This window comes from Stegodyphus dumicola, chromosome X1 (assembly GCF_044657685.1).
Source record: "Stegodyphus dumicola isolate Sdum_Otavi_A_Nest chromosome X1, ASM4465768v1".
Classification (NCBI taxonomy): Eukaryota; Metazoa; Arthropoda; class Arachnida; order Araneae; family Eresidae; genus Stegodyphus; species Stegodyphus dumicola.
Genome location: NC_140780.1, coordinates 88039603 through 88055508, shown reverse-complemented (window position 1 = coordinate 88055508; position 15906 = coordinate 88039603). Strand labels below are relative to the sequence as shown.

The 15906-nt window shown below is 31.4% G+C and overlaps 1 protein-coding gene across 2 annotated transcripts in view; it reads right to left on the bottom strand.

Annotated features, from left to right (window-relative positions):
* LOC118186523 (uncharacterized) overlaps positions 1–15906 on the bottom strand; it is a 512903-nt gene that overhangs the window by 271203 nt on the left and 225794 nt on the right. For both annotated transcript variants that reach the window (XM_035356639.2, XM_035356640.2), the window contains exon 2: positions 2830–2974. In XM_035356639.2, the coding sequence (XP_035212530.1) occupies positions 2830–2974 (145 nt within the window). The remainder of the gene's footprint in view (positions 1–2829; positions 2975–15906) is intronic.

The following is a 15906-nucleotide window of genomic DNA, read 5'->3' as shown; positions in this document are numbered from 1 at the left end:
TTTATTTGACAAATGTTGCCACTGATAACTGACTGCAACAAACAGGCCATTGGCCCACATTGGTGAATGACCATCAGAGGCAACTGGTGATGAAAGTTATTGAAGTTTACCGGTGTTTTTAATTTTGACTTGATTTTAGCAATATAACTAATAATTTACTACACTGTCACATCACTGACATATGTAGGCAGATAGTGTAATTTGTCATATTCAGATAACCTAACCTAACCACTGACCTATAGTTCGACTGTCATTACGCAAGGTTCACTAGAAACGGTTTGTAGGTTATCGCATTTGACAGGCAGCATTGCGATCGATAGATGTTAATTTCGAATTAAATATGATATAAGATATTTTGCCCGCCTTCTTATCATTAAATCAGACAAAACCCTGGTATTAATGTGAACAATATATTAAATTACCTACTAGAGCTCATTAATTCGCTCGCTTTAAATTTGTAGAAGAGGAAAATCAATGATGTGTCAATGTTATTAGTATTTTATACACATCAAACAAAACTCTGAATAGTATCGAAACAGTAAGCTTTAAAACAAAGGGAAATGAATGAACAGATATTTCTCTGACGTCATAAAATAGAATTTTAGTTTTATCGATGAGTAGTAGAAAGCAGATAGCAAAACTATATATCCATCTATACACTCGTTTCCCAATCAGAAATTCTTCTAATGGTATTTTCGTATGAAATTCACTGCATAGCCAAAACTGATACTAATTTTTGGCTAAATGGGTAACGCTTGAGACGAAATTTCTGCTATGATGACAGATACTATAATATCTCTTTCCGGAAACGTATTAGGGCTGTGGTTAATGACATCCAGCCTTTGTGTTTAGAGAATAATAGCGCTTTTCACAGTCAAGGGCCGAAGATATGGTTAATGTCTTCTGCCAAATTCCCATATTTCAAATATGAAAAGCAATAATAATTTCCTTTAAGGAGACATTTGTAGTCAGAATATGAAGATATTGATTTCATATGACTTGTATATAATTGTTATACAGCTAAAAGGTTTGGATAGTCTTAATAAAGATTGAAAATGCTGCAGCTTCAATGAGAAATAAATCTTCCAATCTGAGTACTAGAGAATGATTATTTTTTACAGTTTAACTTCTACTAATAGGAAGCAATTGAGTAGTGATTTTATTGTAAAGTGGATGTAAATTTTGAAGTAAAAAATTGAGGAAGCGTTTTCAGTTATTTTAAAATGATTGATTAAATTAATAAAACTGTGCTACACTTATTTAAATAGTTTAAATAGTAGTAAATGTAATCTTAAGGCATAAAAATGAATGTGGTAGAAATTAATGAACAAAGGAGACTGTACCAAACGTCTCAAATTAAAGCAGAAAACTAACTATTTATTTCTAGCTATCTTAGAATCTTTTAATGCAATAAATAGATGTTTAGAAATTTGTAATTAGCTTTCCCAAAACAAACTGAGTTCCAATTCTACACCAGTGTTCCACATTTTTACCTGAAAAAATAACTTTTCCAAGATTACAGAGGAGCAGAATTAGAAATTTTATTTTTTAAAGTTTTCGAATATAAGCTGTATTAAACATGAATTTACTTCAATGTAGGATTAGAGTTCAAATATGAGTTTTCATTTCAAATATAGTATTTATAAGATAAGAATTTTAAAAACGAAACAAATGCATAGATTTTTGTTTTATTGCGTCTATTCTTTTCCTGTTTATGAGCACTTAAATATTATCTTTGATTCAAAGCATAATATCAGGCGAAAATGACCTATAAAATCCCCCAAAATTACGTTAGTAAATATAAGTAGAGTAACAGCATTTATTAATTGATGTCCGTAGCTTCACATGGTATAATTCTAAGATATCTTTTACTGCACGTCTTTCGAAAAGTTTGCTACACCTTAGTTTATATTAAGAATTAAATCTATGCATTATTAATGGAAAGATAAATAATGGTTTTTTTAAATATTGTGCCAAATCATAACAATTTAACTTTTACAAATCTTTCGAAAAGTTTGCTACACTGTAGTTTCTATTAAGAATTAGATGTATGCATTATTAAAGAAAAGACAAATAATGGATTTTTAAATAGTGTGCCAAATTACAACAATTTAACTTATTCTATAAATAAAAATAATTTTTATGATATGTACTTAATATACGATAATTAATAACTTTTTTATATATACGATTTTTAGGACCCCCCCCCTCTGAAAAAAAATCTTTAGTTTAGAGATGGTTAATGTCCTAGAACTACACTGTTCAAGAGATTTACAATTTAAAAAAAAATTAAGCTCAAATCATAAAATTACCATTATCTTAATGATGACTTCCGTTTACCAATGTTCGCATCTTCGTTAAGTCTTGAAATTCAGAAAATATAGAAGAATAATTTAGATCACACTAAAGATGCATATAAATTGCTCTAGATGTTTTGCAACATGCAAAATAAATATTAAAATTTACATTTATCGCTGCCTTGCAGACAGTATTTGTTTGCATTTGTCATTGATAAAAGTAATTTAACACCAGATAAATTTTATTTATGTCTTTACACAGAAGTATAACAATCATGAATTTTCTATATGGTTTTAGTTAAAATTAGCATTACATCAATAATTAAAACAAGTCTAATAGCAACCTAAATATGACGGATAAGATAGAACATTTGTTAATGCCAGATATTTTTTCCGAGCTCGATTATTAATAGAAAAATGTCTGCATGGAATTTTCAGATTTTCTAAAAAGGAATCCGATTTTCTTAGAAATGCAGTTAATTTCCATCTGTAAAATCACACACTCATACTTAATAAATTATAAATAGCTTACCTGTCTTCGATAAGAAATATGTTGTGGTTTGCATCTACACAGGTTCCTTTGATAGAGAAAACACTGCCTTCTATTCGAATGACGGACTGCCATCCTTTCTGGAACCAGAGTCCGGTTAATTCACTCGGAAAATAGCATATTGGCTCTGGAAATAAAAGTCACATTATTGTTGCTTATTCAAGCCTTATGTGAATTTTATCACAAAAGTGAAACATATATACAATACATTATGTATTAAAATTTCAAATGATAGCTGTGAGATAACTTATAGCTCTTTAATTAAATGATATTTATTTAGTATTTATGTATTTTCAATGGAGAATTAATAAAATTAGATAATAATTTCTTCAGAATAGTATATTACGCACACGCTTAAGTTCGTTATAAAGCGCTCATGTGTTGTGTACGGAATAGGAATTTTCTAAGCTTGTTATGTTTGCTGTGTTTAAAGATAAAAGCAAAATTTTGCCTTGATTTATAAAACTCAGAATTATATTAGTGTCTATATATTTTCTTTCACAGTTGTTTCTAAAAGAGTGATTAATTTGTAGGAACTGCAATCTATAAATAACAGTGTTCTGAAAATGATCGAATTTTACGCTAAATATTTGAACTATATTTGTCCACTTATGCGTACAAAACTTGATGTAAATAAATAAAAGTAAAGCAGTTTAAAATAATATGTAACTTCAAATAAAAAGTAAACGTCTTTAATTCTTACGTTTCAATTTATATAAGATCCACTTCACAATTTCAGTGACTGTTTTTCAAAACGAAATATGCTTAGGAACCACAGTTTTAATTTTATAAAATAGGAAAAAAAAATAAACGCTGTAAGAAAAACAACTCCCTTCCCTTAGAAAGTGTGTGGGAGAAGCAGCGCCATTACATCTTCATCGAATTCGTTTTCGTCGCAATATTAGAGATGTTCTTAAATTACCCTCATAAATTACATTTACCTTAAGTCTTAGTTTGATTTTTCATTTTTTCGCCTCCTTTTACAACTCTCTCGTGAGCACTTTCCTCTCCTTTTCCGAATGATTTTCGTGAAAATTAATCTGCGCATCACTTATCTCTTGTCCCCACCAGTTCTTTGTCTTACAGACACTTAGACGATAAATTCTGGGTTAAATTAAAGCGATAACCAACGAATCAGACGAAGTGATAGAAGATGAAGCGAACTCATAAAATGGTAGACACATGATAGGAAACTAAAATATAAAGTTACATGTTGGAACAGAAAATGGTTTTCTTCGATCATTATTTAGCAATTCTTTGCGCTGTTTTTCCGTTAGTACATTTAATTCAATTATTCGTAGTTGTGTTTTTAGTCCTTATGCAGAGGGCGGAATGAAATTCCCGGAATAATTTATTAAGATGTTTGCAAGATTTTCTTACCTAACTCAGCATGTTACAGAAATTAATACTGGAAAATTGCTAGACAATTTATGTCACACTCATTTCTTTGTTTCGAATGCTGACTTTTGACAAGGGAGTGATGTGAGAAAGCCTTTTGACAGGGAACGTATTTGAAGAAGCCTTTTAACAAGGGGCACATATGAAGTTGCAATATTTTGACTCACTCATAATCAAACAAGGCATCGAATCAAATGTTTATTCTTAACTCTTCTTTTGTGCTTATAATTAGGAGATTACTTAATATTAAGACTTATCTTTCTTGCAATTTTGGAGAACTTAATTTAACCAATGATATAATTGCAACTCAAATAATATGTATAAAGGCTGGAAAATAAACACTTTTATAAAATTACTGTAAAATTTCTTAATCTTTCGTTCATGAAAAAATTGCGTTCAGATTTATATTAGAATGAATGTTCATCATATTCAGAAGCATACTTTTACGCTTTTACCATTTTCAGAAAACATTGCTCATTCCATGCTTAAGTTTAAATCTGAAAACAGATTGGAATACAATAGCTTAGAGATAGTTTCATACTAGGAGTTATGGTGCAGTGCGCAATAATTGATCATGAGACCATAATTGAGCAGTGTGCAATTGGAGATCAGGACGTATTAATTAAACTGTGGTAGTGGGATATGTAGAATGAAGGTTTCAGATAGGTCGACCTGTACTTTGAGACTGAATTAATTTTAGAGTAGAGGTTGTACAACTGGTTAATCGAGAATGATCGTTATGCAAATTAAAAGCGTAATTCTCCTTACGAAGAACATAATACCTGGACTAATTCTGACATTTTTGAAACATTATGTTTAATACGCATTGGCAATAATTTCTATGAATGATGTACATACATGTATTTTTCCTTTTAATATAACTACTATATAAGCATAGCTTTTATTTAAAAAGTATTTGAGATAATTTAATATGTGCTTTTTATTTTACTGTAGCTTGAACACAATGTTTAATGTGACAGAAATGTAAAACGTTAGTTCAAAGCTGCTGCTGAATAAACGTTATACGCTGCCCTCCAAAAGTTAAGGAACAGCAAGTTTCTTGCGCCTAATACGAGAATGAAGCAACACAGAAACAAGAATATATAGGATATGTTCACTAAACAGTTATAAATAGAATATGTTCACTAAACAGTTCTAAATAGGATATGTTCACTAAACAGTTCTAAATAGGATATGTTCACTAAACAGTTCTAAATAGGATATGTTTACTAAACAGTTCTTTAATGAATGTGACAAAGAATGTTTCTAAAGTTCAACATAAACATGAATTACAACAAAAAAATACACTCTTGGCAGATAAATGCAGTCTTGGAGAAACAGAATATCACAGTTTTTCAGGAAAAATGGGGTGGTAACACTACAAAAATGGGTTCTAACGAGGAAAGTGTCTAGTCCTAGCTGCAATACATTGGCGGCAGCGACGACTCCATGCTGTCAATGAAGTTGTCGGTCAGTGAAATGGGAAGCAACTACCAGACGCGGAGTAATCCTTGTTCAAGCTCATCTAACGACCTTAGAAGCGAACTTAAAGCAGCAACCTGTCTCCCAAGGTAGTCCCAAAAATGCTCTATCGGATTCAGGGCTGGGGACTTAGCTGGCCATTCCATCCGCTTCATAACGTGACCTTCAAGATATTCTTCAGCAACCCGAGCGGTCGTGCACTGTTGTTCATCAGAAGAAATACAGGACCAGTAGCAGCGGCATATGGGCGGACATATTGATCAAGGATCTCGTCTCGATATCTCACACAAGTCAAAGTTCCTCCATGGAACACATGCCGGTTTGTGTGACCGCCCAGAGAGATTCCAGCCCAAACCATTATTCAATCATCTCTGTAACTGTGTCTTTACACAATGTGGGATTGATTGTATCTGGTGCGTTGTTTCCTCCAGATTAGCTGACGACCTGAAACACTATTCAGTATGAACCTGGACTCTTCTGTGAAGAGAACAAACTCCCATTGTTGACTGGTCCAGAAGACGTGTTCTCTTGGCCAACATAAACGGACACCTTTGTGTCCTCGAGTCAAGGGAATACAAACAACGGGCGTCTTGTATAAAGACCTGTATTGTGCAGGAGTCTGGACACTGTAGTAGTTGAGGTTCTTGTTCATGTTGCCACTAAATGATCTGCCGTGAGCTGAGACACAGTAATGTTACTCCTCCTTCGTTCCGAAAGAGCTAAATAACGATCTCCTGCAAGTTTTGCAACTCTAGGTCTGCCTAGACCATGTCTTCCAGACACGGAATCCTCGGATTCAAGCTGACTATATAGTCGGTGGACCCCACTACGAGAGACACTGAAATGTCTAGCAGCATAAGCTTGTGACATCCCCATTTCCATCCATCCCATCGTCCGCCACCTCAACGTATCTTGCAAACGACTGCTCCTGGGCATTAATAGACTCTACTAGATATTGCCCACGAAACTGTAATAACAACTAAAGATCGATACTCGTGAACAAAAATTACAATTTTTATATTTTTCTCCAATTCCTATATAAGTATTCTTAAATTTCTTTACTATCATGCATATGAATTGTCAATTTAAACGTTACTGACATTTTTGTAATGGTGAGCTTTGAAATGAAATGCTATTGCTTAACTTTTGGAGGGCAGTGTATTGTTTTTGTGCATTCATTGGAGCTAATTCATCGGTTTTATGCTTTCATTGCGCAGCAAAATATAAAACGTGTACTCAGATCTAGTGTAACTACGAATTAAATCGGATGCATAAAATCAGAAAAGGTATAAAATTTTATTAGCCTAACGAAAGGCAAGTATATAAATATTTAAACATCTTCTAGGATAATAAATCTGAGATAATTTTAGAATATCGTAATTTTAGGAATTCAGTTTTCGTTATATTAGCAATCTGAAATTAAATCTTGAATCTCATTTCTGTTCAAAAGTGATGTTTTGTTAATTAGATTTGCCAGACAACCAGGAAATAATCATACGCAAATTTTAAAATTTAATTTTAACTTATAAGAAGTTTATTTTTATTTAATATTAAACTGCATATTTTTCTGTTTAATCGAAAATAGTTGGTAGAACCTTATTCAAAAGTTGTCGTCAGTTCTGCTTCAACAAAATTAGGTCATTTACCTTAGTACATTCTTATAATTGTAGTAAGGTGTATTACTTTAATTAAGTATACAATTTGAGCAGCACTTTTATTACCTATAATTAGCTTTGCCCAGCATGCTCTACTTCTGAGCAGCAAACGAAAATTAGGTTTTGCATTATTTTAATAAGGTAAATGGTAGAAAAAAACAAGTGACTGTAAAATGGCTATTGGATCAAAAATCTAATAAATTGTAAAAATCCATCGTAATTTATTGATTATCTTGAAGTTCTTAGTCACTGAAATCATTCTTTCTGAAACTAGTATGTTAACAATTTGGCAGTAGAAGTGAAACAATTGCTTTCAAATTTCACAGCGTGATAATTATCATGCGCATGAATTTTAAGCATCATAGATCGAGCATGTAAACTCATTCGGAATACTAAGTATTTTTATTTGTTAATTTTTTCGGGGATTGTAGAAAGCACCAAATAAAACTCACAGAGAGTTTAAATGTTTGATTAAACAAACATTATGCAAAAGTTATAAAAAGGCAATATAAAAATGACACTTATAATATATATAATAATATATATAATATATATAATAATACACTTATAATATATATAATAAACTTAATATATAAACATAATATTCTAATTAATAAAATAGGCAAGAAATTTCTGTAGTAACAAAACCTTTCGGTAGAAAGGTTTCATTCCTTATTTTATTATCTATATCTTTTATTATTTATATATCGATATCTATATCTATTTCGGTTTTGCAAATATAACATTTGTTATACTTTGCAAGGAAAGAACCGGCAGAATCTCTCTCTAAATATCATGTTTGTTTGCCCCTGCCACGTCGTCTCACCTAATTGGTGAATTTTGACTGATTTTCTATTCTGGAAGCATGTCTTTGGAATTAGTCTAATTCTGGAAAGTTCTTTTAGCGATATTTACTCACTTTTATTTAGATAAGCAATAGCATAATGACGCAGGTACGTTGGTCTTTTTCTTTGCCTTTGGTCTTAGCAGAACCCAGCTTTAATGTAAAAATGGAAAAATGGAAAACACATGTTCTTAAAGGCTTTGCATGTTTATCAGCTGAGAACCTATCTGTAGGCAGTTCATAGAAAAACTTCAGCTGAATAAATCCTAAAATTTATTGCGGTTTTTGAAATTTTATTTTCCGCGACGAAATATATCTATTTTATTATTCCACTAAGCAAGTTTGCTTTGAATACGCTTGCGAAATACAAAGTAGTTACACTTTGAAAGCAATCTGTAGTAAAGGCATTGATTATTGTTATTAATTTGTGTACAGGATAAATTCACAAAACTCCATCTCGTGCCATATAAAACACCGGAATAATCGAGATAAATAAAGTGTAATTTTGCTTACACTCATCCATCTTTAAATATTTTTATTATTCTTACATCAAAATTACTACATTCGCAGTAATAGAATTCTACTTGTTTTTATACTTTGTATTCGCACATTTTATTCAGAAAGATGTCTTTAGTAGTTCATTTTATGCTTCCTTCACAGAAGATTACAGCACAAAATTTACACCATATGTATATTTCAAAATTATTTTATTTAGGTAATAAAATATTATATAAATCTAAGTAATTTTATGTAATCTTAAATACTTTAAAAGATATGATAATTATTTTACTAAATTTTAAATCAAAATTTTACGGAACAAATTTACGAAATTCCTATTTTTGCGTGTTTTGATAAACTAAAACTGCCGTTACTCTGTTCTTAATAAAGTTACAGTAACCGTTAACGTAAAAATACCTAAAAGATTTTAAAGCCAGCAATTTGCCACAAAAAGGAAGGTAGCATGCTAAGTGTCCCTTAATATTTAGAAATAATGAAGTAATAAATCGTGAAATCATTTATGGATTAAACTACAGGCTTCAAACTTTCTCATATATTTGCTGAAGAAAAATATTCTTTTTTGCCCATTACGGAAAATACTTAGTGAAATACCCAACAGCACTTTACCTTCAGTCAGAAATAAGGTATTAAACAATACAATTTCAATTCAGTCGTTCTATTTTAAATAAGGATCCAGCGAAACTTAAAAATTTTGTACCTATTAAAATAATTTCAAATATCATTTGTTAAATAACTGAGACTCTTCAAAATACCTTTCTTCAGATAAGTGTATTTTCCTTTATGTTTACAATTCAAGTCAACTTTCTCGAATGCTAGATAATATTTCCAAGAATCAAGTCAATTTATAATATATCCCATAAAGAAAACGGAACACTCAAATCTCTGCATCTACTTATAAGCATGCTACCTTCGTACGAACTATTTACAAAGCATTGTCCGGTAGAGAAACGCTGAGAGATTTTCTCATCTGCTTTTGTTTTTATTTTCCCCAATAAAAAAAAGGTACAGCATCCTCTCTCTACCACAATAAGAGTGAAGAGCTGGCATCCTCCAGATGCAATCAAAAGTAACGGCTCTTCAGAGTACGTGTTTCGAGCCGACTAAACACTTTTTATGCCTCTGAACTTCTACTGAGGGTACTAGGTCTTATCTTCTTACAGATCACGTAAACGAAGAAAATCCGCTTCACAACATCAACAGCAACAAATGTAAGAGATAAATAAAATAAAGTAACTCTAAATGCGAGGAAATGCAGATTTAATCAAGCGCCTATTCTATTGATTTTACTATTTTAATGCGTTAAAAGTCAATAAAACGTCAAATTTGCTCCTTTGCGTATGCTTTTATTTTCCCATAACTCAAATCATACAAGGAAAGCCAATTTTTCTTTCGAAACAAATAGAAAGCAGTGCAACATTTAAAGGGAATTATAGAAAAATTTGCATACAGTTTGCGATTTTTCTTGCAGTTTAATGGATGATTAGTTGCTTTGAAATGTAAAATGTCATTTCCACTTCAATTTTGTTTTATTTCCCTAGAGAAAGTGTCTCATCAAAGAATCTTTCTACAAAGCACTTTTGTAACGAGATTCTTTAGATTTGAATAATGATAACAATATGTTGAATATGTTAAATTGAGTAATTCTCACAATTTTCTTCTGTCACTATCCAAATATAACACATGGATGATACGATTATATATATAAAAATCTGAATGCATCAGTAACTAAACATTTTAATTTATTATCAATTGCCTTAATACACTGAATAGCGCAGTTTAGTTTTTCTTCGAAGTCAGTTAAGTGTTAAGGATCTTAAGTTGTACTAACGTTTATTTTATTTTAAAGCTATACTATTCCCTCTTTTTTTCCACTTCCGGCCAGAATTAAACGCGTTAACTTGTTTATGCAAATTGTACTTGCTAACGCACAAGTATTTAAGAAAGTGAGCCGCCTTGCGACTGCATTACAAGCGAGTTTTCAATCAGCTGCTGTCCGCCTTTAAGGCCAGAAGTTTAGTCCTCTTGATATTTAAAACGTATTGTGATTTTCGGCAATTTGTGTACTACATAGGTAATATTTTAAAAGGCCAGTCTTAGGCATTTGTGTAAACTATTCAAAGTCAGCTCTTATTAAAAATTTTAGTTATTAGTTTTATATTTTTACGTTCAGACCCCAAGTGGTTGGTCACTGTGTCCCGAAGTGCGGGAGCATCTTTAATATTGTAGAAAATAAAGGGTAAAGTTAATCCTTTCTGCTTTTGTAGTCCATTCCACACCTATTTGAACATAGCTTGAGTAAGCTCTCTGTTCCCATTCAGGACACGTCATGTTCCTAAAACAGATTAAAATAATACAAGTCCTGATAAAGTCACAAAACTATTCTCAATTGTAAGCAATATTCATATATCCCATATATCTAAAGAGTACTTTCATCAGTAGCGGAATTTAGAAAATGGTGTTGACGTCTGAAGACACATGGCATCTTATTATGTTATTATAATCGCTTAATTCTTATTCTTCGTGTTATATTTACTTCAATTACTTTAACATGGCATCTTATTTTCGTTTTTATTTCTCGAAACTTACTCCGATGACGAGAAACAAATGTGAAAGAAATTAGTTAACATATTTTTGATTATGAAAGTAATTTTTCCCCTTTCACAAACGCCCCAAAATAAATTTCATGATTTTTTAACCACTCAAAATGTTTTCGATTTTATTCGAAAAACCTGTAAAGTCTGCATTTTATCATTTTATTACCGTAGATGTAGAATTCATGAAATTGTGTATTGTAATTAAGAAGCTAATTTAGTTTATCTTACCTTTGATCAAAAATTTGATAGTAACTGAGTTTATTTTTGTCATTAATATGATTAACTTCCATCGTAATGTACAGTTTTTATGTGAAATCCTAGACGGAAACTGAAGACAGTATTACAAAAATTACTTAGATTATAATAACACTTAAACCTTATGTAATTAATTAATTAAAGCACTGATATGTGTTAAAAAGGAGGAATGAAGTGTTTAAGGAAAGGTAACTCAGGTCTTAACTGAAAATGTACGCTTTTAGTCTCTGGACAGCACAGAGGTCCTGACCACAGTCATGATTACAGAGTCTAGTTTGATACGGAATTTTTTAAAGTTTTTATGTGTTTTATTTTCAGTAAAGAGATGAATTAATTTAAATTGATACTTTGGTTGTTCTTAATTCCCTATTCGGAATTTCATACATATACTTTAAAGCAAGTTTGACCATAAATATGACGCTAAATAGTTTTCTGTCGTATTTACAAGTTTTTAATTTCTACGATACATAGATATTTGATTAATTGATTACTACTCAGACAACTTTTATTTTGATAACTATGCATAACATATCCGACGCAACTAACAAGCTTTCATGTGAATGGTCTATAAATTGGCTCGAAACGAAAGTTGAGAAATTAAAATATATCAAGAAGAAAATAAACTGAAGGATAAAATTTTGCGTATTCATTCACTAAGTACTGTGTTATCGGAGCTATCGTTTTAGATAAAAATGAATAAATTAATTTAAAAATGGAAAATAAATAAATAAAAATTATACGCGTATTTTGTTCTTAATCAACTTAGAAGTGCTTGAAATTATAGCTTATACTTTTAGCTGAAATTTGTACATCATCATATTTTGCAAATAGTGTTCAGAGAATTCCTTTAGTAAATGTTAATCCTGCATGTAGAGTACCAAGAAATTAGAAACCTTATACTAATACTAAAATAAAACTTAGTTTACTTCAATACGCGGTAATCTCAAAACTGAAATATACTTAAAAGTAATTTTTTATAAAAAAAATAAAAACAAAACTGAAGGAACTGCTGAAGAAAATATTTTCTGCAGTCACAAACTTTAGAAAAATAAGGTTAGAAAAATGTATTTGTGTGTACCCATATAACTTCCAGATACTGTACGTAGATTATTGGGATTCTATTTATACATTCTCTTGAATCATATGAGAGTTAAAATACTTCTTCTTAGACTGATAGCCTAGAGCACTTTCATCTATGTGTATATTTTGACTCATTTCTTCTTCCTTCTTTATGCTTTACTTATTTAAAAAAGAAAAGACTTAGTATTCAACGCACGGAAAGGAAAAGCACTTTTTGCAAAACGACTCTGTTGTCCTAATCCTCCATCGGGATACAAAAATAAAATAGAAGCCAAGGAAACGCTAGAGTAGAAGAAGGAGAAAAAATAAATAGTTTTTCGTAGAGTGCTGAAATATTCATCGTCTTCAACTGCTCCAAGACATCCCGTGGTTTGGGAAGATTGTGAAGGACCTTTTTTTCCAACTTTTATCTTACTTTGGCCTCAATCGTAGGACAGCCTAGGGTTCCTCCGCTTTAAATGACTTGAATCTACTGCAGGATAGCTTTAAATCAAGTTAATGTCGCTTCCAAAAAAGAAAACACTCTTTAAAAAGGAAAGGCAGAAAATAAATCATTACTTCTTTAATACTCCCCCTTCTTTTTTTCTTTCCCTCCCATTTCCACAAAACTTTACCAAATCACTACTTTCATTGGAGATGAAAAAGAACCATGGATTGAGCTTAGCCTAAAGACAAAGAGCCCGTACAGAGGATTGCAATTGAATTTCTACACCAAAACATCAATTCCGATAGTCTTGACAGTACTTTTCAAAACATTTTGGAAATTTTTAATTCAGTGGGGAAGAATAACGTACCTGCTGATCCTGATAATTGTCTCCGAAAAGAACCTTATTATATGTCTCTTTCCTGAAATTCACAGCGTACGTATACGGACATAAGCTAAGTTAAAAATAATTAAGAATATACAGTTTTGCCTACATTGAATAGATATGGAAATTTTATACATGTACTATATATTAACACAAATAGATTAGCACTGCCGAATAATTCTCAATTACGATATTTCTGTTGCTAATTCCCAGGCCGCAAAATATTATTTCAGTATTAATAGTCATTAAGAAAATATAACCGATGCTATTCATTTAAAAAAAGAGAATATTTGGAAAAAGTTTGCAAAAGATGAAATTGTAAAATTTTCTGAATATTTTTACATTTGAAAGGAAAGTCAAGAAAGCAGGAAAGGATAAGAACTATCTAAAAATTATATATTTGGGAACCAACATAAGCAGTTAATTGCTTTCTGGGTTAAAAATCTCTAGCTTAAAATCGCTAATTCAAGTGTATAAAGGTAAGAACCTTCGAATACACATTTCAGTACATAAAAGACAGTAAAAACGACTGCATTCATCTTCACGTGTATGCAATAATATAACGTGTTTCAAGAGTCAAGAGTCTCTAGTTAAAAATAACCAACTTTATTTTAGAATGTCTTTGCGCATAACATTATAAAACAAAAAGCTAATATTATCTCCAGTAGTAGGAAAACGATCGTTGAAATAATAGGTAATAAAATTTAAAAGTTTGTTTAACACCTGTCTCACAAGCTCTAAATTTAACCTCTACTCGTTTTTACTTCACATCAAAAAACTCGAATCGTTTTCACTTTCATTTCCTTGAAAGGCAGACACTCTTATTTTTAATTTATTTTCATTTATCTGTGCTAAGGCAAGTGCTATTTTCATTAGTCTACATGGATCAGTATGAAATGAAAGATCGAGATAAGCTAAAATTGTAATTCATCCATTAAATTTTCAACATCAATTTATTATTAACATTTTGACACCGTGAATTCTAATTACATCCAACGGATTTCAGATGTAATTTTGAAAGTGAGTACTAACGATGGAAATATTTTTCAAATTTCGAGATGAATTCAGGAATCAAATTTTAACTTCACTCTAACGAGAAGCTGAGCAAATGAACGATGCAGTGAATAAACATCATTACGAAAAACCGCAGTCAATAACGCGTTTGGAATGTTGGGATGCATTCCAGCGTTTAAGAGAAGACTTCAGAAATCTGGAAATCAGGATTGGTTCGTTAACGAAGTCCTTAAGTGCTTTCTTAATTATCATTTTAGCTTTCTCACGTAATTTCCTAATCCTTGTACTTTCTCGGGTAATTAGTGATTCACTTGTAGTGAATTGTATAAATGTTCAGACACTGAAAACATTACACAACAGCGACAGAAGCAGTGTGTACGCTTATTTTCATTCGCTTATTTCTATGTTCGGTTTCACAATTTAGAATTTTGGTAATGTTAGTTTACCAAGCTATCTACCGCAAATGAGAAAATATCACAGCAGTGCAACTGAGATATGTATTTATTTGCGAGCCGTTTATCAAGGACATTGCTAAACTTGCAATATTAAATTATATACCAACCAATTAGTGATATTCAAAAACATAATTTCAGATTTCTTTTATACTGCAAAACAAGAAATGTTTGGTAAATTAAAAATTAAACTGGAGAAAGATTTACTTCAGATAGGAAACATTATGGCCGTGTAATTAAAAGTACCTAATTTGTAAAATTTTATGACACCATTCTGACTATGGAAGTAGCATTCTTATTCAGGCTATACAGTTAATATGCGACTGGCCACGGTTTGCAAAACCGTACCAAGGAGTCTTTTCTTTGATCTTTGCCAGGCTACATAGAAGCAAAACACTTTTTCAGAAAGCTTTCTCTGCTGTGTCCAGGACGTTCACTTAAAATTCAAATGTAGACTGTGAGATTCCCAAAAAAAGATACCAGAAGAAGAAGAAACATTGCGTCACCTGGCATCACTTGTCCCAAGTGATACAACTGATGAACAAGCTTTCCTTCATGTGCGACGGAAAATGCAGTTTCATATAGAGAGAATCAATCTTCTGGATAAACCGAATCAGTACAAATACATATTTATTTGCATCAATAATTCGGAGTTCATGTGGCACACAGCAGTACGCTATCGGCCTTTCAAATAGCAGCAAATCATACCCCATGAAACTTCTTCTAAGTTCTTGAACTGTAAGTGTTTTTTGTTTGCAAAGTGGTTTTAATCTAATTCTGTGCAACTTTCAGAACAGAGGCAAAATGGACCGTATTCAATCCATTCGTTAAATATTGCGTGCTCTAGATTCTATTGCTCATATTGAAACTTTTTAATACGACATCAGTCTGTTACGTGGAATATCATGTTTGCATTTGCAATGCTTAGATAGGTAGTAGAGATTAGTAGATTAGATA